Source organism: Lynx canadensis, chromosome D2, assembly GCF_007474595.2.
Source record: "Lynx canadensis isolate LIC74 chromosome D2, mLynCan4.pri.v2, whole genome shotgun sequence".
NCBI lineage: Eukaryota > Metazoa > Chordata > Mammalia > Carnivora > Felidae > Lynx > Lynx canadensis.
In genome coordinates, this window is record NC_044313.2 from 32,343,037 (window position 1) to 32,366,654 (window position 23,618).

The 23,618-nt window shown below is 40.4% G+C and overlaps 1 protein-coding gene across 1 annotated transcript in view; it reads right to left on the reverse strand.

The window, feature by feature from the left end:
- CC2D2B (coiled-coil and C2 domain containing 2B) overlaps window positions 1-20,683 on the reverse strand; it is a 98,977-nt gene extending 78,294 nt beyond the window's left edge. The window contains exons 1-7 of the mRNA XM_032595157.1: window positions 20,566-20,683; window positions 13,064-13,140; window positions 12,622-12,688; window positions 7,750-7,844; window positions 3,775-3,973; window positions 3,332-3,468; window positions 3,102-3,230 (exon numbers count right to left, since the gene is read on the reverse strand). Coding sequence (XP_032451048.1) covers window positions 3,102-3,230; window positions 3,332-3,468; window positions 3,775-3,973; window positions 7,750-7,844; window positions 12,622-12,688; window positions 13,064-13,140; window positions 20,566-20,683 — 822 coding nt within the window. The remainder of the gene's footprint in view (window positions 1-3,101; window positions 3,231-3,331; window positions 3,469-3,774; window positions 3,974-7,749; window positions 7,845-12,621; window positions 12,689-13,063; window positions 13,141-20,565) is intronic.
- Window positions 20,684-23,618: the final 2,935 nt, after the last annotated feature.

A 23,618-nucleotide genomic window follows, 5' to 3' on the forward strand; every position in this document is an offset into this window, starting at 1 on the left:
TAGCACCCTGAAAATCTCGTGCCAATTCTTTCTGGCCTGCCAAGTTTCAAAAGAGAGATCAGTCACGAGTCTTATAGGTCTCCCTTTATATGTGAGGGCACGTTTACCCCTTGCTGCTTTCAGAATTTTCTCTTTATCCTTGTATTTTGCCAGTTTCACTATGATATGTCGTGCAGAAGATCGATTCAAGTTACGTCTGAAGGGAGTTCTCTGTGCCTCTTGGATTTCAATGCCTTTTTCCTTCCCCAGTTCAGGGAAGTTCTCAGCTATTATTTCTTCAAGTACCCCTTCAGCACCTTTCCCTCTCTCTTCCTCCTCTGGGATACCAATTATGCGTATATTATTTCTTTTTAGTGTATCACTTAGTTCTCTAATTTTCCCCTCATACTCCTGGATTTTTTTATCTCTCTTTTTCTCAGCTTCCTCTTTTTCCATAACTTTATCTTCTAGCTCACCTATTCTCTCCTCTGCCTCTTCCATCCGAGCCGTGGTGGTTTGCATTTTGTTTTGCATTTCATTTAAAGCGTTTTTCAGCTCCTCGTGACTGTTCCTTAGTCCCTTGATCTCTGTAGCAAGAGATTCTCTGCTGTCCTGTATACTGTTTTCCAGCCCAGCGATTAATTTTATGACTATTATTCTAAATTCACTTTCTGTTATATTATTTAAATCCTTTTTGATCAGCTCATTAGCTGTTGTTATTTCCTGGAGATTCTTCTGAGGGGAATTCTTCCGCTTGGTCATTTTGGATAGTCCCTGGTGTGGTGAGGACCTGCAGGGCACTTCCCCTGTGCTGTGGTGTATAACTGGAGTTGGTGGGCGGGGCCGCAGTCAGTCCTGATGTCTGCCCCCAGCCCACCGCTGGGGCCACAGTCAGACTGGTGTGTGCCTTCTCTTCCCCTCTCCTAGGGGCGGGATTCACTGTGGGGTGGTGTGGCCCGTCTGGGCTACTTGCACACTGCCAGGCTTGTGATGCTGGGGATCTGGCGTATTAGCTGGGGTGGGAAGGCAAGGTGCACGGCGGCAGGGGGGGCAGGATTAGCTTGCTTCTCCTTAGGTGATCCACTTCAGGAGGGGCCCTGTGGCAGCCGGAGGGAGTCAGATCCGCTGCCGGAGGTTTGGCTCCGCAGAAGCACAGAGTTGGGTGTTTGCGCGGAGCGAGCAATTTCCCTGGCAGGAACCGGTTCCCTTTGGGATTTTGGCTGGGGGATGGGCGGGGGAGATGGCGCTGGTGAGCGCCTTTGTTCCCCACCAAACTGAGCTCTGTCGTCCGGGGGCTCAGCAGCTCTCCCTCCCTTTGTCCTCCAGCCTTCCCTCTTTCCAAGCAGAGCTGTTAACTTATGACCTCCCAGACGCTAAGTCGTGCTTGCTGTCGGAACACAGTCCGTCAGGCCCCTCTGCTTTTGCAAGCCGGACTCCGGGGCTCTGCTTGGCTGGCGAGCCGCCCCTCCGCCCCGGCTCCCTCCCGCCAGTCCGTGGAGCGCGCACGACCTCGCCGCCCTTCCTACCCTCTTCCGTGGGCCTCTCGTCTGCGCTTGGGTCTGGCGACTCCGTTCTGCTAATCCTCTGGCGGTTTTCTGGGTTATTTAGGCAGGTGTAGGTGGAATCTAAGTGATCAGCAGGACGCGCGGTGAGCCCAGCGTCCTCCTACGCCGCCATCTTCCCCTCCTCCTCAAGAACAATAGAGTTCTGTGACATTATTAGAAAAAGCTTTCTAGGAAAGCCAAGCCTTTTCTCTAAAAGTTCAGGAAAACTAATTTAATATAAAATGAGTAGTAGAAAAAAGACTCAAGATTAAATCTATAGAAATAATAATAATGAATAAACAGTAAAATACTATCCCCACTGACAAAGTACAACACAAAGACATCCAGAAACAGATAAAAATAGAAATATACTTCCAAATGAGCGAAAAGTATTGAGAAAAATTGTATGACATTAAAGAACATAAATTAGAATTAGAAAAATAGAGAAATCAGGTGACAGACGGAAAGTGACAGAAAGAATTAAAAATAAAAAATAATTTAGGGGCACCTGGATGGCTCAGTCAGTTAGGGGTCCAACTTCAGCTGACGTCATGATCTCCCCATCTGTGAGTTCAAACCCTGCACAGATACTGCATGGGATTCTCTCTCTCCCTCTCTCTCTGCCCCTCTCCCCTCAAATAAATAAATAAACATTAACCAAAAAAAAAAAAAAAGAGTAAAGCAACAGAGGGAGTAAAGAATAACACCCTGTAAGTATTTTTAATATTATTTCCACTTTGTATCTACTTATAGCCAAATCTTTTATAGATGGAATAGTTAAGGCAAGTGAATGGGCAACTGAGTCTTGTGAACAGTTCTGATTTAAATTTTTCGGGCCAATTTTTTTATGTTTATTTATTTTTGAGAGAGAGAGTGTGTGCGCATGCCTGTGGGGAAGGATCAGTGAGAGAGGGAGATAGAGTATCCCAAGCAGGCTTTGCGCTGACAGCACAGAGCCTGATGTGGGGCTTGAACTCACTAACTGTGAGACCATGACCTGAACCGAAGTTGGAAGCTTAACCAACTGAGCTACCCAGGCGCCCCAACCAATTTTTAAATGTAACTATTTCTGTCTAAGTATTTCTTCTCTTAGGTTGATGGACTGCTAATTTTCACAATGTCTTGGAATACATATAAAACTTGTTTCTTTGACTATAATATATATTCATTTTTAAAATTTAGAACAGAGAAATAAAGCAAAAATAATCCTATGCCCTACAAGAGATAATTATTAACTTTGATATATTTTTCCACTTTTAATATATCTACACATGTATGTGTACACTTAGTCATTCACTGATTCATTTATTCTTTATTCTTATAAAATTAGGATCACATATAACTTTGCATTCTGCTTTTTTCTCACTTGGCATTTTATTTTGAGCATTTCCCCCACATCACTGAATATTCCTCAAAAACATAATTTTCATGACTATTTTACATTTCATCATAGTTTTGCCATTTATTACTAGATTTACTAATATCAATAAGGGGTGAATTAACACCACAGAGACATAAGTTACCATTGATACTACAAGAATTCTTTTAACCATCATTACAAATAAACTTGCCGGTTACCTTTCTGTATATGGTCTTTAGTGCTGGATTTAAAGATCCCTTGCTTGTGTTTAGCCTGAAATTCCATGATTGTCTGATGGGTGAAGGTAATGACATAATTTCTCCACTTTCTTCAAACCAACTCTTCCCCTATCAAAAATATTCAAGAAACAGAGTAATAAGATATTTCGCTAAAAACAAACGTCACATGCTCTGAATGAGTGATGTAACTTGGTAGCTGGCGTACTTGCCTCTTCTACGGTAAGTAGGCGATTTTCCATTTTGTTGCAGGTCTTTTTACGGATTTCTGGTTTTCTCTGAATATAGAATCCTTCATCTTCTAAAATGCGTGGCATCATATCTTTTGGCAGTTTACGCTCGTTGGCCACTTCATAACAAAACCTTGATATTACTCTAAAGTCCCAAATCCTAAACTGGTATTGACTAAACAAGAAGCAAAAGGTAATTATCATATCCCCTACCACTAAAGTCTAGCAGGAAGTCTAAATGTATACATACAATGAATGAGCTCTTTTAACCAGTTTCCTTAAAGTCAGAGAAGACATGAGGAACAAATACAGAAAACTTGCTCTAGTTTTAGCTCGGTAGTTTGTATCTATCCAGCATACAAAAAGCTATTATTCTACCATATGATTCATTCATGACTTAAATATTTCATTGTAAGGAATTTTACCTGGAGAATTACTTGGCACAAAAATGTTTGCCTGTTGTTTTCTGATTTGTTCTTGATCAACTTCATATTCAGCAGCTTTTACTTCAAGTAAATCTGGAAAAATGACTTCCTGCATAAAATCTTCACCTTGGTCTTCAGCAAAATTTTGTAAATTATCATCAAGTGAAAAGTGTTTGGGATAGCTGTCATTTACTGATCTCTGTTGAATACCAAGAAGAAAAATAAGTAAATGTGTTGTCCCCAAGATTAATATATAGATAAATGAGATGTATTGGGACCTTGCTGTGAATTGTCTTTCTGATCCATGCCACCTAGTTCAAGTTCGAGCTGAAACTGTTATAATAAAATTTCATTGAACATAGAGGAACTCATTTAAGGCTTAACAATATGCAGTATGATTTTTCTCTATCCCTTCTTTGCAGTTCACAATGAAAGATTACTGGAATAGAACTATAATTCAAGCCCTTCCTCTCTCATGGAGAATGTCTTGAGATACTGGATTATGATATTTCAACCACTGAGAATTCAGTTGTAGGGCAAAGTCCAGAGACATCAGGCCATGCAGTCTTAAATTGCATTTTTTTTCACCATTCAGGAAGGTGACCAGATCATCTTCCTGGTCTTTACTGTGCAGCTCACAGCACAGCAGGGTCTGTGCTGTTAGGTGTTATGTGACAGGGAGTATGAGGTCAGAAGCATCCACCTAACTTTCCATGCATAAGTGTAGATGGATACACTTGAGTATGGTGTGGTAGAAAAGAGATATCACTGACTCCCCCCGCCCCCCATGTCACAGGAACATGTCTTGCTGATTGTGGTGTGATAGGCAGAACTGTCTGAAAATAACCTTGGACCTCACTTTGGGCTGTCCAGACAATATATTTGGGACCAGGACCCCCCTTTCTCCCAGCAGGAAGAAACTCAACCCCCAACAAAACAGTGGCTTTCTTCTCTTTGTGACAAGGAAGTCATCAGGGCAATGGCTTCTCCAGACAGCTCCTCTCAACAATCCAGACCTAGGAGCACCTGGGTGGCTCAGTTGGTTAAGCATCTGACTTTGGCTCAGGTCATGATCTCACGGTTCATGAGATTGAGTGCCAGGTCAGGCTCTGTGTTGAAATCTCAGTGCCTGGAGCCTGCTTTGGATTCTGTGTCTCCCTCTCTCTCTCTGCCCCTCCCCCACTCATGCTCTGCCTCTTACTCTCAAAAAAAGATAAATAAATATTGAAAAAAATTTAAATAATCCTAAACCCGGACTCACTGAAGTCCAAGTAGCTGGTCTGCCTCACTGACCTAATTGCTCTCCTGCCTGCCCTCCAAGAAGGAAAGCAGCCATAACCAGAGCACCTGACCCTGGTATACTCTGCTGGCTGGCCTTTCTCTTGTTTTCTCAGAAAAGCTCATTCTTTAACCCATATTGTGAGACTCCAGGACGTCAAATGACTTGGCAGAGCATGCACATGTTTGAAACTTATTCAGCATACGTTGGACCATTCACTGAGTGCCTAATACGTTTCAGGAAGAAAATAAACAAATAGATAAGGGATATAGGTTGGGTGGTGACAAGTATGTTGAGAAACAGAAAAGCAAGATAAGGGGTTAGAGAATACCAGGCCAGGTGGGTGGGGGTACTGACAGAGTTGTCAGACACAGTATCTTAGATTATGTGTCACTTGAACAGAGACCCAAAGGTAGTGAGAGAGAGAGAGAGCATGAGGATAAGGGAAAATCTTCCTACACAAATCAAAGGTAGAAGTCCCTGAGGCAGGAGCATGCTGTGAGGAATAAGAAGGAGGCCAATCTGTCTGGAGTTGGGTGGGAGAAGGGCAGAGAAGTGAGCAATGAGGTCAGAGAGGTACCAAGGGGGCCAGGTCATATAGGCCTTGGAGGACTTGAGGTTTTGTTTTGAGTGACATAGGAAACCATTAGAAGGTGTAAGCGAAAGCATGGTCTTAGATCTTAACAGGATCACTCTGCCCACTGTATGACAGAAAATAGCCTGTTGAGGTAATAGTGAAAACAGAGGGTGACACTGACAATGATCCAGATGAGAGGTTATGGTGGCTTAGACTAGGGTTGTACCAGTGGGGGTGGTGAAAAGTGGGTCAGATTCTAGGATACTTTGAAGGTAGAACCAATAGGATTTGTGATGAATTGGATGTGAGGTATATTGTCATTTGTTTATTTATCTTCTTCCTGTAACACATTAGGCACTCACTCAATGAATGTTCCAGTGAGTGTTGAATAAATGAGTTTCAAACATGTACATGCTCCGCCAAGTCATCTGACCTCCCAGAGTCTCATAGTATGGGTTAAAGAATGAATTTTTCTGGGAAAATAAAAGAATACCCATATCCATAAAAGAGGATCCAAGGATGACACCAAGGTTCAGCTGAGCAACTGGAAAATGGAATGGCCATTTACAAATATGATTCTATTCATATAAAAGCCCGTGTCCGTGCAAGTATGGGCATAAGAATAGAGAAAGATGTGAAAAATGATAGTGGTTTATCTCAGAGCAGTGGGATTTCCTGTGATTTTCAGTTTCTTCCACATGTTTTCTGAATTTTTTTTTTTCAACGTTTATTTATTTTTGGGACAGAGAGAGACAGAGCATGAACAGGGGAGGGGCAGAGAGAGAGGGAGACACAGAATCAGAAACAGGCTCCAGGCTCTGAGCCATCAGCCCAGAGCCTGACGCGGGGCTCGAACTCACGGACTGCGAGATCGTGACCTGGCTGAAGTCGGACGCTTAACCGACTGCGCCACCCAGGCGCCCCTGTTTTCTGAATTTTTAAGAATACTGTACATACTTTCTTTAAACTTTTAAAAGATAAAGCTCTTTTTATTGTAGAAAAAACAACAATAACAAAGAAGGACCGAAAGGACCGGGGCAGGATGCAGAGAAACAGGGGTGGAAGGGAAAGGGAAGTAAATCAGAATGCAAATGGGTGCCCAAGAGGGACTCCTGAAGCCTGAGGGATTAGAAAACAGCTGAGGGGTGTCAGGAGACACTGGGTCCAGTAGTGCTGGGGGAGAGGACCAAGGAAACTGTGCAGAGACTGAAGGCAGAGAGGAGTTAGAGAAAGGGTAGAACAGAAGCAGGCAGGGACAGCGGCGGGGGGATGGACACTCAGGAGATGGGGAAAGACTCGTGAGACTAACTGGTACTGGAGGAGAGGACCACCAGGGAGTAACAGGAGGCTGAGGAGTTTGGAGAGAAGCGGAAGAAGTGCTACAAATTAGAAGAGTCCTGGATCAGACCGGGAGGGAGGGAGAATCAGTTATCCACGGAGAGTAATGGAGATCATGGAGAACAGCGTGGGACACTTGGAGAGAAGGACAGGAACAACAAAAGAAAAAGAAAACACGGGTTTTGGAGGGAAAGCCGGTGCTTCCAGCTCTATTGATGTTTAACCCTCTGTGCCTGAGCTTCCTTGCCTATAAAGTAGAGATTATAGTAACACCTGCCTCACACGATTAGGATGAGGATTGGATGATATGGTCCATATTAAAAATTCAGCACAGCATTGGGCATCCAGTAAGCACTCAATCAATGTTTAGAATTATTATTTTGAACATATTCTTTTTTTTTTATTTTTTATTTTATTTTATTTTTTTTTAAATTTTTTTTTTCAACGTTTATTTATTTTTGGGACAGAGAGAGACAGAGCATGAACGGGGGAGGGGCAGAGAGAGAGGGAGACACAGAATCGGAAACAGGCTCCAGGCTCCGAGCCATCAGCCCAGAGCCTGACTCGGGGCTCGAACTCACGGACCGCGAGATCGTGACCTGGCTGAAGTCGGACGCTTAACCGACTGCGCCACCCAGGCGCCCCTGAACATATTCTTAATTAAAAGAGAAGAAGGTGACTCAGTAATAAAAATTTCATCTCCCATCCAAGCATTTCATTTTATGCCTTTAACAAAGAGTTCATTGTCCTGAGGCACAAGAGGAAGGGGAACAAATCCAACCTGCTCTGAACACCGGCCTGAATCGGAGCCTTTGTCACCACACGGCATGAAAAACCAAAGGCCTTCATCGAATGAGACTTCAGTCTGTGGATTAAACAATGGTAAACCGGTATTCAGGGTGGAAATACTTTTTTCTGCTTCTAAGTGGAAGAAAAACTTTTGTGTAATGTGGTAAACACTAATTATTATCTTAGTCGTGAGCAAGGAGCACCAAGAGTCTGTTTGGTTCATTACGTTTTTTGGTTTTTGTTTTGAAGGTTCTGGTAACTGCAATAAGAAACAGAATGATGTAGAGCCCAGTTCTTCTGCTTCCCAAACTATCTCTTCACTACTAAGAGTACTAATACTAAGAGTATTACCTTACAGTTTGACCAAAATGAAGGCACAGGGCAAACTCTTTTTTCTCCCAGTTTTTGGGTGCTCTGATGTGCTAACACACGAGTACCACCGCAGGGCATCTACAGCCTTTGCGGCTATAGGTAGTTCAAAGTATTAAAAGGGGCATATTCTTAGTTATAAGTTTGCTGATAAATAAGCTCTCATTTTTCAATACTGTCAAGTCTGAATCTTTTAAATGTAAATCACCATTTCTTTCTCACACACATATTAAAATGAACTGTTTGTAGGGAGATTTGGGAGAGGAATTAATTCCATAATAAAAAATAAAACTCAGGGGCGCCTGGGTGGCTCAGTCAGTTAAAGGATCTGACTTCACTTCGGCTCAGGTCATGATCTCACAGTAGTCATGAGGTGGAGCCCTGCATTGGGCTCCCTGCTGTCAGCACAGAGTCTGCTACAGATCCTCTGTCTCTCTCTCTTTTCCCCTCCCCCGCTGGTGCCCGTGATCTCTCTCTCTCTCTCTCTTTCTGTCAAAACTAAATAAACATTAAAAAAAAAGTAAAACTCATAGTTACTAGAAGCCAAATAATTTTAAAATATGTAAAATACAAAGTTTACTTTATACCTTGTTCGTATCTACAATGCAACTGTCACATTAACTTTAAAAGTTATTCACCCTGGGGCTCCTGGGTGGCTCAGTCAGTTCAGCATCAGACTCTTGATTTCAGCTCAGGTCATGATCTCACAGTTCATGAGACCGAGCCCCACATTCAGGCTCTGTACTGACAGCGCAAAGCCTGCTTGGGATTCTCTCTCTCTATCTCTCTCTCCCCCGTCAAAATAAATAAATAAACTTTAAAATAAAAAATAAAAAATTCACCCTGCAACAATGCTGCATATCTAAATTGTCAGTATACACTTTACTTCCCTTCATCTCTGCTCATTGCAAAACCACTTGCTAAAATCCTCAACTTCCTGAGCAGATATTTCTATCTAGTGGTTGGTATGGAGAGTCTTAGAAGCCAATTTCTCCTCCTTTGAATGCATAATTCTGTAAGTTAACTAAAAATCGTTAAATCATACACTTAAAATGAGTGAATTTTTGCAACATAAAGTATATCTCAATAAAGCTGTTTTAAAAAGTGTAAAGAGGGAGGGGTTAAGATGGGGGACCCTGGACTTTCCTTGTGCCTCAAACACAGCTGTATTGTGGTCAGATCACTTGGAACACCTAGGAAATCGACCTGCCCACTGGCAGAAGGATCTCCACAGTTGGAGGGAGACAGCGTGGTAGGTGTGAGGTGCATGGAAGCGAATTGGGGGAGAGAAAAACAGTGGCGCCACGGAGGGGAGGGAACCCTTTCCATGGAGAGACCAAAGGGAGAGAAAGAGAGAGAGACTGAGAAAGTGTGAATCAATTTCTCACAAAAGGAAAACCTCTTTGGATCACAGACTGGGGAGCAAAAAGTGCTGAGTTCCACAGGGTTGTTTGTCTGTCTGTCAGTGTGTTTGTTTTTCCACAGGGTTTTTTTTTTTTTTTCCACAAACTTCAATTGGAGCTCAAACTCTGAGGTTTTGGAAGTGTGCAACTTTCTCTGGAGCAGAGCTGTGACATGTGCTCCTGGGGAGGAGGGAGCTATCCCCTGAGTGCATAGTGTGGTACAGAGATCTCTGGGGCACATTGTGAGAGAACATTCCCTTTCCTGGAGTACTTTTGGAAGAGGGTTTATTGCCTCCCCAAGGACAAAAGACCCTAAGGGTGCCAGCCAAAGACCTTTCATCAACAGGTCACAGAGGTGCACCCAGGGGGATATAACCTTTGCTACTTTTAGCAGTGCTACTCCATAGATTCTGTGCACTGTGCAGGCGGGGGGCTGTTTTTCAGGGACAGAGGGTGTCAGACACCGTGTGGAGAAGCTCTACTCTGGAGGAGGGGAATGGATCCACGTGGTGTCAGGTCCTTTAAGACTTTGGGTTTTGAGCATTTGACAAAATACAGCATCCTTTCTTGATAAAAACCCTCAAGAAAGTCAGGATAGAAGGTATCCTAAGATACCTAGGAATAAACCTAACCAAAGAGGTAAAAGATCTGTATGCTGAAAACTATACAAACTTACGAAAGAAATTGAAGAAGTAATAGAGAGTCACTCCATGGATTGGAAGAACAAATATTGTTAAAATGTCTATACTATCCAAAGCAATCTACGTGTTCAATGCAATTCCTATCAAAATAACATCAGCATTTTTTTTAACATTTATTTATTTTTGAGAGAGAGAGAGAGTGAGAGGGAGCAGGGGAGGGGCAAAGAGAGGGAGAGAGAAGATCTGAAGCAGGTGCTGCGCTATCAGCTAAGAGCCCAACACGGGGCTCAAATAATGAACCATGAGATCATGACCTGAGCCAAAGTTGGACACTTAACTGACTGAGCCACTCAGGCGCCCCAACACCAGCATTCTTCACAGAGCTAGAAAAAGCAATTCTGAAATTTGTACAGAACCTGAAAAGACTCCAAATAGCCCAAATAATGTTGAAAAAGAAAAGCAAAGCTGGAGGTATCACAATTCTAGACTTCAAGCTGTATTACAAAGCTGTAATCATCAAGACAGGATGGTACTAGCACAAAAACACATACATCAATGGAACAGAATAGGGAACCAAGAAATGGACCCACAAACATATGGCCAACTAATCTTTGACACAGCAGGAAAGAATATCCAATGGAAAAAAAAAGACAGTCTCTTCAGCAAATGGTGCTGGGAAAAGTGGACAGTGACATGCAGAAGAATGAACCTGGACCACTTTCTTACACCACAGACAAAAATAAACTCAAAATGGATGAAAGACCTAGCTGTGGGACAGGAAGCCATCAAAATCCTAGAGGAGAAAACAGGCAACAACCTCTTGGATCTCAGCCGCAGCAAATTCTTATTAGACATATATCCAGAGGCAAGGGAAACAAAGCAAAAATGAACTATTGAGATCTCATCAAGATAAAAAGTTTGCACAGCAAAGGAAACAATCAGCAAAACTAAAAGGTAACTGATGGAATGGAAGAAAGTATTTGCAAATGACATATTGGTTAAAGGGTTAGTATCAAAAATCTATAAAGAATTTATCAAACTCAACACCCAAAGAACAAATAATCCAGTGAAGAAATGGGCAAAAGACATGAATACACACTTTTCCAAAGAAGACATCCAGCTGGCTAACAGACACATGAAAAAATGCTCAACATCATTCATTATCAGGGAATTACAACTCAAAATCACAATGAGGTACCATCTCACAGGTGTCAGGATGCCTAAAATTAATAATTCAAGCAGCAGCAGATGTCCGTGACGATGCGGAGAAAGGGGAACACTCTTACACTGTTGGTGGAAATGCAAACTGGTGCAGCCAGTCTGCAAAACAGTATGAAGTTTCCTCAAAAAAATTAAAAATAGAACTACCCTATGACCCAGCAATTGCACTATTAGGAATTTATCCAAAGGATACAAAAATGCTGATTCGAAGGGGCACATGCACCCCAATGTTTACAGCAGTGCTATCAACAATAGCCAAATTATGGAAAGAGCCCAAATGTCCATCAACTGATGAATGGATAAAGAAGATGTGGTATGGGGCGCCTGGGTGGCTCAGTCAGTTAAGCGTCTGACTTTGGCTCAGGTCATGATCTCACAGTTCGTGGGTTCGAGCCCTGCGTTGGGCTCTGTGCTGACAGCTGAGAGCCTGGAGCCTGCTTCAGATTCTGTGTCTCCCTCTCTCTCTGCCCTTCCCCAGCTCGCACTCTGTCTCTCTCTTTCTCAAAAATAAATAAACATTAAAAAAAATTTTTTAAAGAAGGATGTGGTATATATATATAATTGAGTATTACTGGTCGATCAAAAAGAATGAAATCTTGCTATTTGCAACAATGTGGATGGAAGTAGAATGTATTATGCTAAGTGAAATAAGTCAGTCAGAGAAAGACAAGTATCATGATTTTACTCATATGTGGAATTTAAGAAACAAAACAGATGAACATAGGGGAAGGGAAGGAAAATAAGATTAAAAACAGAGGGAGGCAAACCATAAGAGACTCTTAAATACAAAGAACAAACTGAAGGTTGCTGGAAGGGAGGTGGTGGGGATGGGATAAATGGATGATGGGCATTAAGGAGGTCACTTGTTGGGATGAGCACTGGGTGTTATATGGAAGCGATGAATCACTGGGTTCTACTCCTGAAACCAATACTACACCGTATGTTAACTAATTGGAATTTAAATTAAAAAAAAAAGTAAAAACAGGGCACCTGGGTGGCTCAGTTGGTTGCGTGTCTGTCTCTTGATTTCAGCTCAGGTCATGATCCCAGGATTGTGGGATTGAACCCAGCATCTGGCTCCACTCTGAGCATGGAGCCTGCTCAAGATTTTCTCTCTCTCTCTCTCTCTCTCTCTCTGTCTCTCTCTCCCTCCCTCCCTCTGCCCCTCTTCCCTGCTTGCACTCTCTCTTTCTCTCTCAAATTAAAAAAAAGTGTAAGAAAATTTATTTACCTTAGGCCATTGATATATCTTATCATCAATGAGTAGGTGAGTTAAAGATTTTTCGTCTTGGTTAATCTGAAACACAACATAAATAAGTGGTATGGAAAAGTTAATCTTCATAAGTACGGCCACAATTGTGCTCATAAGTCTTTTGTCCAAAGGGATAAAAATCAAATTTTCTCAATGTTTTTCTTATTTTTTTCATTTTTTTTTCTTTTAACAAGCACATACATGTTTTCCCTTGAGACGTCATCTAGCATGACCAACTCAACTTTTCTTGGCTTTAGGTTTGAAGAAAAAAAGCATGGAAAAGAACTTGAAGATGTTGGGATTTAAGGAGCTATATATTAAGGCTGAATTTTCACTCTTTTTTGACAAAGAAAAGTTTATTATGATGCATATTGCAGTAGACAGTAAACCTGAAAATAGGAAAGAAAAAAGAAGCATTACCTGAACATTTTTTAGTTTTTCTCTTACTTTGCCTCTCGACATTTCTATTACGTTTTGATTTTCTTCTGCATCTAAATCTACCAAGAAGTCAACATAATAACATAGAGTTCATAACACTTCCTTATAACATAACTAAATAGCAATAGTGGCAAAAGTACTTACTAAATAGCTAAACTGCATGTATTTCTAAAGATTATGACAATTATGAAGACTCGGTCATTGCCCCATGTGAGCTCAGAACCTAAGACCATGGCTGTTGTCCCTTCCCTCTTTTTCAATCTGGACTGAAAACAGGATGGAATTTTGTTTCTTTTTGTGACTCTTCCCCTAACTCCTGTATCCTCAGCTATCGGCTAGAGTTTTTCTTTGTAGTCAGGCAAAAAAAGAAAAAAAAAAGCAGACTCAGATAAGCATGAGAATAGTCATATTCTATACAAACTGTCCCGCAGAATATACAAATAACAAAGCAAGGTTATTTCAATCTGATTAAACTGGAGAAAAAGGAATCTGAAAGGAAGAGAGATAAGTTTCTAGGTACCCATTTTAACTACTAATGTCGGTTCTGTAAAGTCAATATAATACTACCAACCCCCCACTTCTGCCAGCTCTTAGGGATATGAAACATAGGGTATAAAGAAGATTCCAGTGTTGTGTGCACTCCAACCCATGTGTAATTTTCTGCTTATCCACCCGACAATCCACCAGTTGGCCTGAGAAGGACAGGGGTTGTGCTGTCCTATGTACCTTAGAAAATGGAGGGCCTATTGGTTATTTGACCTAGCATTTGTCTTTTTCTTCTCCTTTGAGTACTCAAAGGTTGCACAGAGGCTGGTGGAAATAAAGGCTAAGTATAAAGCTAAATCACTGTATGTCATGAGAATCTTACTGCAGTATTCCTTGGTAAATTTAAAAATTGCTGGTTGGTTTTATACTCTACTCCCAGAACTTAGAACGGCAGAAGCCACCAAGTAGGTGCTCAATAAATGTTTGATGGATGGATGACCAGGGTTCAACCATATTTATCTGTGTTTCTCCCTGAGCTCTACACCTTCCCGAAGCAGGTTCTGTATCTATGTATCTTTACGGTCTAACACAGTCTCAAGCACTAGTGGCTTCTCCACGTTTGTGAAAAGGGTTAGAAAACAAAACTTGGCTTTATTACACATATTTACTATGTATTTTCTTATGCCCATCTTGCATTATCCAGGTAGTTTCGTTTCTGTTTGAACCCATCTCTTAAGAAACTTGGGTTCCCAGCTGAAACCTGAGAATTAGATGTAGATGTACATCTTTAAAAAACAGAAACCAACAGTATCAGAGTGGTGGTATACTTATTGAGAAGCTTTTTGGAGATACTTGTCTATATTTTCTTCTGTACTGTTATCTTCTGGCATCTGCAAAGAAGTTGAGGTGGGGGGTTACCTTGCATCTTTTTGTTTTATCTTTTCATGTGGTCATCAGCCCTTTGAAAGTCATCACCTTTAGTATGCCAAGTCTTATTCTTTGCCTGTTTTCTTAAATTTCACCTTTTTATCAACTGATATGAGCTCTTTAAATATGGTGGATTTTAAATTAAGAAACTGCACTCTGTAATATCCAAAAGGACGTTTTAATGATAAAATCCAATGGGTAAGTTCTTAGTGTTCACGTATTGCCAACTTCACATATCTTTTAGGAGGGTCAAATAAGATCAGACATATGAAAATACTTTGAAACCCAACACTATCAGTGTTAGCTATTCTTTGATTACTCTATAGCATCTGATGATGTTGGGCACCTTTATTTTCTGAAAACTTTGTATGTCACTGTTCTCCACTCTTCTACCTCTCTGGTGCCTTATCCCGTGTATTCTTCAATGGTCACACTTCTCTTCATAGCTTAAATGTGGGCATATTCCAAGGCCTCAGAGAATGTGTGCACGCATTCCCAGGGCTTCCCAAATCTCTGTCCAATCTTGACTGCTATCCTGAATATCATATTTCTAGCTGCCTACTGGTTTTTCTGATTGAATATCTTACCATTATCAAAAACTCAATATGTTCAAATGAGCTTTTATTTCTTTTACAGTTTTTTAGGCCTTAATATTCTGAAGTTACACCATACTAGCAATGTTAAGTCTTTTTTTAGGACAAGATAGATTATGAGTTTGTTTTTCATTTCAAGTTTAAGAAATACAATGGCAAAAGACTCCTTAAATTACAACTAAAATAAAAGACGTTATCACAGTAAGAGCCTTGTCTACAGAGTTTCTGAAAGAACTTCAAAATCTACCAGTGCTTCCTGGACCACACTTAAGAACTATTGAGGGGTGCTTGCGTGGCTCAGTCAGTTAAGCGTCTGACTTCGGCTAAGCGTCTGACTTTGGCTCAGGTCATGATCTCACAGTTTGTGAATTCGAGCCCCGCTTCAGGCTCTGGCTGAAGGCTCAGAGCCTGGAGCCTGTTTGGTATTCTGGGTCTCCCTCTCTCTCTGCCCCTCCCCTGCTTGCACTCTGTCTGTCTCTCCCTCTCTCTTTCAAAAATAAACATTAAAAAAAATTTTTTTTAAAGAACTACTGAATGAGTCCAACATAAACTAAGATGTTCTGTTTTTATTAAACCTTTAGTATCTTCCTCAACACAATTAAAAATACCTAATTCTACTCTTGACCAAGGAACAGCAACCCTTCAAGGTGGGATGGAATATTAACCCTGGCAAGTGACTGATAGAGGTCTCCCTTTAATTCCTAATAAACTCATCCAGCATTTCAGGGTTCTGCACATTTCTCTAACTTCCCTCTAGAGGGCAGGGATAAAACAGGAATCTTAACTGAAGTTACTCCAAAAGACATGTAGATATTGGTCCTATATATGTTTAATCCACCAACTAAAAAAAGAAAACTTTTTTTTTTTTTTTTTTGAGCAAAGCAGCAATGGACTGCTGGCTGAGAAAACAGGTAATTGAATTAACATTTATATAAGAGAATAAATAAATAAATAAATACTTCACCTGTAATACTATTGTACAATTAACTGACCAAAGAGTACAATTCATTCTTAAGTTTATTATTTTTTTAACATATGAACTATGGTGTCTCTCAATTGGATAAGGGCCCCCAAATGTGGGGTGACCATCCGGAAAAAGCCAGTGATGCAGAAAGTGAAAGAATTCACTTGGGGCAGAACAAAGGAGCTAGAAGTTTACTGACTCCCCACAAGGAGGAGGCGTACAAGACAGTAGAGGAGAGGCTGTCTGCCAGGAGGCAGTGGGAGGGGGCTGTTTTTAAAGAGGGAAGGTGAAGAGGTGGGGCAATGAATGGAATTTCCCTTTTAGTAACTGTGCCTGGTTGTAAGTAGCCCTTCAGCTAAGGCCTCTGGATATTTTGAGGCCGGTGGCCTGATGGGCCTGTCGGTGTTTCATTGCTCAAGCCTATTTGCCTGAAAGTGGTCTCCACGTGAACTATATAACTTGAATATAGAACCAAATATATCACATTGTTCAGGATTATCCTACATTTATAATTGAGCTATTAGTATAATCAAGATCCTTATAAACTCCATCAATCCCTTACCTTTTTTTCCATATCTTCTCTCCTCTTTGAGATCTTTTTCATGATGGTTCTTTCATTTCTACTTTCTAAATAAATAAGAAAATAGTCTTAAGGATGATATATTACTGAAAGTATGATGTGATATTTAAAAGTATGCTACTTAAATTTAACTAGAAACTAAACAAAGAAATATGCCATCACTTTTAATATGCAGTAAAAATGCTGGTTAATGTAATAAGACATGTAAAAGAAGAGGTATAACTATTAGAAAAGAGAAGACAAAGTTATCATTGTTTGTAGAGGATAGGTTTTTATATGTAGAAAACCCAGGACACTCAATCAAAAAGTTTAGACACAATTAGAAAGTTAAGTGGCAGAATATAAGATCATGTATATAAAAGTTAATAGCTTCCCTATATATTATATGACAGAAAAAAACACTTTCATAATAGCAATACAAAAACATTTTCATAATACCTAGGAATAACTTCAATTAAAATATGTGGGAACCCTCCCAAACTATAAAACTTTAGTGAGAAAAAATATCTGATTAAACATGGAGATATTCACCAGAGGCAGGGAGATTGGTTAAGAGGCCATTATAATAGTGGAGGTGAGAGATACTAGAGATCTGGATCAAAAATAGACGTGGGTGGGGCTCCTGGGTGGCTCAGTCAGTTAAGAGTCTGACTCTTGATTTTGGCTCAGGTCTGGATCTCACCATCTTGGGATAGAGCCCCACGTTGGGCCCCTTGCTGAGCATGAAGCCTGCTTGAGATTTTCTCTCTCTCTCTCTCTCTCTCTCTCTCTCTCTCTCTCTCTCAGTCTCTCTCTCTTTAAAAAAAATGGAAGTGGGAATGGAGGGTGGAGAAAGATTCATTTAAAAGGTAGAAGTCACAAAATCTCATGAGCAATGAAACATAGGACAAAGTGAGGGAAGAATCAAGGACTCTAGGTGTTTGGTTTTAGTCATCAAGAAGAAGTATCATTTCAAGTATTGTCAATGTAGGAATGAAGGTGGAGTAGGGAATCACTAAGTTCAGTTTTTGGGTGTTACTAATGGATGTTTATAGGACATTCAGGTGAGACATCCAGAAGATGATTAAAAATACTGTATAAAAATAAAAAAATAAAAATACTGTATAGAAGAGAACAGAAGTCTAAATTAGCAAAATTCTTTGTTTAATCAGTAAATAGACATTTAGGAAATAGATTTAAGATTCTTTAAAGCATCTTTAAAATTCTTCCTAACAACATACCTAAATTAGGCACAACAGGAATATCATGTCAGGAAAACAATTTTTAACTTACTTTGCATTCTGCAAGAACATCTAAAATGAACTTAAAATCAATATCTGGCTTACCAATGCCTACACCTGTAAATTTTATCTGCTAAGCTTGGGGAAACATTAGCGACAACACATCCTACAGATAGTTAAATTACAATAAATCAAATAAAAAACTTATCATATGAGAAATTTTTAACCAGATATTGTTTTGCAGACTTAGTGATGTTTCTAACCTGGTTCATTTATCATTCCATAAGATAAATAAATGATTATAGACAAAATATTAGATAAAATTGAAGATCTGGAAAAAACTGCATTTGCTTTTTGAAAATTTGCCTAAGGGAAAATTGTGACTCATACCTTCTTACGGCAATTCACGCCTCTTTATTAAAAAATTGCCTCCAATAAGAGACTTAAAAACTGAGAACAATCTGAGGGTTGATGGGGGGTGGGAGGGAGGGGAGGGTGGGTGATGGGCATTGAGGAGGGCACCTGTTGGGATGAGCATTGGATGTTGTATGGAAACCAATTTGACAATAAATTTCATATTAAAAAAAAATTGGCTCCAACAGTTAAACCCAATCTTCTCTTCAAGATTATTGCTAATTTACAATTCTTGCAGTTAAAGCTCTTTCTAAAGGGTAAGGAAATTGAGGATTAGCTTTTTTTTTTTTTTTGTATAAGATGACCTGGAGGTCCATAGTCAAAACCTGAGAATTAAAATCAAATAGTTCATTCATTCTTTTCTGATCCAGAGCAAACAGAAGGCAATTTATGTGTATAAATGCCACTTGCTTAGCATTTAGAAATCTCTGTGTTCTGCCAATATATCCAGTTACACCTTTATCACCAAGGTGATTCCTGAAGTGAAATTTTATGTTGTGTGTAAATTTAACACTCAATCACCTTGATTACTTCTGTCACATGCCATTTGATTTCAGGAGTGTTAGCAGAATAAAATTACAAAAAAACTCTAGCATATGGAATAGTCACAAAATGCATATTCTGTTACCTAGTATTATTTCTTTGGTTAATTATGAACTAACTAGAAGTTTGTTTTTCCTTTAGTTTTCCCCCAGCTCTTGGAAATCTTTCCAAATGTATTAATCCATCTTCCTTCTTTAGAGGAACTGAATTCAGTCTCAAATCCAATTTTATCTCTTAGTTCATCGATTGTCACAGAGTCTGATCAGTCCTTTTTGAACTCCCGTATAGCAGTGTTTCTCAAATAATGCTTTCCCAGACTTCTTCGATTTGCATTATGATGGTATGCAAAAAACTTAAAACCTCACTCAAAGTTATGATACAATTAAGGTAATGGATAGCATTTTGCCAACATCAAAATTTATTAAATATATGGCAAATATACTGGTACTAAGATGTGGAAAAGGTGGAATTTAACAAAAAATTCTACAATTGGTTAAATATAACAGCATTATTTCACAAGATGTTACAAAAAGCATCATGGCTTCCAGGTGTTTCATTACCTGACAAATTTGAAAACAAATACTTTTTAGTTAACTATAATCTTATTTTCTAAAAGAAAAAACTAGGAACAAGTGGCCTAACAAAGATTTTCTGTGAATTCATATAGAAGTCTTGGAAAGGCATCAAAATGGAATCATCCACTGCACAGGACTAAGCCCCCAAGTCATCATAAGCTGCTCCTGTAAGTCAAGAAAGATTTGGGTTCACTTCCCTTGAGACTTCAGGCACATAAAAACCGAATAATGCCAAAACAGGTTACAAAAACTATGGCATATTTTGAAAGTTTATAACACACACACACACACACACACACACACACACACACACACAATGTAATGTAATTTTGCTACTCCCAAGTTAATTACAGGATTTATAAAAAATGTACTAATTCATAGAGCAATAGTAGGTCCAGAAACTGGACACAGGTAAGTCCTGTGATGTTGTCTTTTATTTAAAACTGACAACATATCGCAGTGCCTGTGCTTTGAGTTTCAGTCCGAGAGAAAGTCAAAACGAGGGGCCCTTTCGGAAAGTGAGGCTAAAAGACCACTTGGTCTGCTTCCCCGGCTAAGCCCTGCTTCCCACTCTCCAACATACACTTTCCACTATAGCCTGACCACTCTTCTTGCCACTCCCCGCCACATCCATCCTTTGATTTTTGCAGTTTTCCTCTAATCTAGAGCATTTCACGTCTCAAAGCCTAATTCAAACCCCGCATCTTCCAGGAAATTGTTACTCTGACCCTTCTGTGACCTTGAAGAGCACTTACGATTGCACTTTTTCTTCTTACATCCTACTTTGCAAGTTCAGCTTTCTGCCTACCATAACGTGAGGATGAGAGCTGGGGTACGAACTCATCCGTCCGCCACCAATCCTAACAAGATGTTCAGCACACAGTAGACAATAACATGGTCTTGGATTTGCTACAAATCAAGCTCGACTCCCGAATGCTGGAAAATGGGAGTGTTTCTCAACCCTCTCAATTCCCAAAGGGCATGATTGACAGGTCGGCCAGGTTCTGGGGACTACAAGTTTCTAGCGGCCTGTGCGGGTCTCTGGTTACTGGGGGCCGCCGCTGGTTTTGCCCACAGAGCAGGGCTCCAACAGACAAGATAGTGGGGTCCAGGGGGCTTTAACAGGCAGTATGACATTCACCTGGATGGAGAGTGCACTCTTGTTATGTTACGAGGACGCACCATTTATTGCGGACTCTGGGAAGGTCACCAACCGCCCGGCAAGGATCCCGACCACCGCGCCCGCCGCCTGCCCAGCGCTAGCTCCTCGGGCACTGACGTCAAGGCGGTCCAGGAGCATGCGCGATGCGGCTCGTGAGGGGTAGAGCGTGCGCCTTCGGGAGTCTTCGGGAGTTTTCGGTGCGCTACTTCTGTTCACGCGCAGCCTGGGCTAGTGACTCGAATTGAAGCGTCGGAGTCTGTCACTCCTGCTCTGGCTTATAGTTCCTGCAGGAACGCCGGCTTTGATCACCTGCGGGCTGAGTGCGCGCCCCGGTGGTCGCAGCTGCCCGAGGGTCTGTTCTGGAAGAAGCCTGGCGCGTGGGAGCCCCGAACTTCTCTCGTCATGGTGAAGAACCGTATCCCCAACGGGTGAGTACCTGCCGCGAGCTTCCCGGCGCGCACGGGTCCGCAGCGACAACCGGAGTCCTGGGGGACGTGCGCGCGAGACCGCTTGTCCAAAGTCAACGTGCGTCGAGTGGTCTCCCGCCGGTGTGCGCGACGGTTGGCGCAGATGGGGGCGCTGATAGCGTGTATTTACTGAGATGTATTATAACTACACCTAAGTGTTATGAAGTATATTGGCCTGAATATACAACAGGTTAAAAGGAGGCAGTGTAGGATTTGAGATCTAATACTGGACAGTTTGTAGTTTAGGGGGATTAAAATATATATATGTATGTGTATATATATATATATATATATATATATATACACACACACACACACACACGCACACACGTATATGTATGTATATATATATATATATATATATACACACACACACACACACATATATATACATATATATATCAGACTTAAATATTTTCATGTTTAAAGGGAAATGGTATTGGTCTAGCAGATATCTCAGTTTAGTAGTCCCAATCTCACTTCCAAAGTACTTATTTTTATTTTAATTTTGTTAAGTTGCTGTCATTATCAGGAACTTCACATGAAAATCGAGATTTCTTGAAAAATCAGATGTAGGAAACCAGATCTGTACATGGCAATAGTCCATGATTTGCAGGGTCTTCCCTGTGAAGAGTAAGCCTCTCCAGTTCTTCAGTCCAAGTGTCCCATCCCCCTGTAGCCTCCGCAGCACCGAGACTTAGTTTCGTTGATTTTTTTTTTTAAATCATATCTTTATTTGGGACATGTCTTACTTAGGTATGTCAGCCTGCCTGGCATTTGAATTTGTAACTCCAGCTGTAAAGGGTAAATGGGAGGAAAGAACTGAAGTTTATTATATTACTTGTTTCCAGAATAAAACGTCATATTGAGTGCAGCAAGGCGGTGCTGTGAAGGACTGTTTTGTCAAAAAGGGTGGTTACCTGCCCTATTATGAACCTCATAAGATGACTCCACTTAAATATGCTTAGAGGCCCTTCACTTGGTGAGGTGTAGTTTTAGCATCTGAACAGCCTGGGTGATCATAGTTTTCAGTGTCCTACCTCCCACCTGGGATTATGGTGAAATGTGACAGTGAAATGTGAAAGTGCTTTGTAAACTAAAGCCTCTAAACAAACTAGTAGCAGTAACTCTAAAACAGCAGTTTTCTTGTCTGGAGGTATAGACTTACTTTTACTTTCCAGTGACCCCTCTTCCCAAAGTTTTTTGTTTTGTTTTGTTTTGTTTTGTTTTTTAAGAAAGAGAAGAAATATATAGGGCTACAGATGAGAGATACTCTAATTGGGATAGATTTAGAAAACAATTTAAAAATGTACAATTGCCCTTTTAAATTATAGAATTTTTTTTTATTTTTATTTAAAAATTTTTTTTAACCTTTTATTTATTTTTGAGACAGAGACAGAGCATGAACGGGGGAGGGGAAGAGAGAGAGGGAGACACAGAATGGGAAGCAGGCTCCAGGCTCTGAGCCATCAGCCCAGAGCCCGACGCGGGGCTCGAACTCACGGACCGTGAGATTGTGACCTGAGCTGAAGTCGGCCGCTCAACCGACTGAGCCACCCAGGCGCCCCGAATTATAGAATATTTTAACATGAGTTTTTCAGAAATGTGCTGTTTATTTGATCCAATTAGAATACAATTTAATTAAACTCTCTGCCTTATTTTTTTCTTTGAGAAACTGCCCTCTGTTATAACAGCAACTCCTGGTGATTATACTTTGCATCCAGTCTCTTTTCCAAGTAAAATTCTGTGCATCGCTGTAAGAGCCCTGATGGGTTTTATACATGTTGTGACAAAGTAATCACACTGAGGATTTTTCCATCTCAAGCCACTACATTCATATTCAAAATAATTGTGATTCTCAGTCCTATACTATGTCTTCCTCCACTCATTTGCCCATTTTTCAGAGCTGTCACAAAACCAGAGGGTCTGCCATGAGAAGGACAGCTATAGCTGTGTATGTGGGGGGTGGGGGGGACGAAGTCCCTGAGAAAATGAAATTGACAACAGAGTAGTATTTGAATAGGTGGAAAGATTTTTCTAGTAGACATTGTCTATAACATCCTTCTGTCCTTGCCTCTATAATCTTAAATTAGTATTTTCATCCATTCACATAGCTTGAATGATCGACAGCTTAACAACTTCTTGATTTGTTAGTAGTGCTAAGAACACTATAGTTTTTCTCCATATAGTCTCTACCTTTTTTAAAATTGTTTAATTTTGCAATGGTACTTGCCTTTTATCTTACAATGTGTCCAAGAATTCTGTAAGCAAGTTGTTTTTTTTTTTTTTTGTATAGTGTACGCTAAAGATTTCTGCCTTCTTTAGGAGCTTAATAAAATTTTATCTGTCTGAAAACCAGAAACCCAAAAGTATTGCATTCCAGAAGCAAAAATTGGGAATGTATATAGACTCACTTTTTAAAAAAAAGTAGCTGACTAGATAATTCAAATGAAAAACCAGTTTATTTAGATTCCATCATTTATGTTATTGTGGAAACATTAGTTGTGGAAATAAATGAATTGAAAAAAGTGCATGTTATAGTAATGTTTGCAGTATTAGCAGATGATCTAAAATTCCTTTCATATGGTTTCCTTGTATAGTTAATG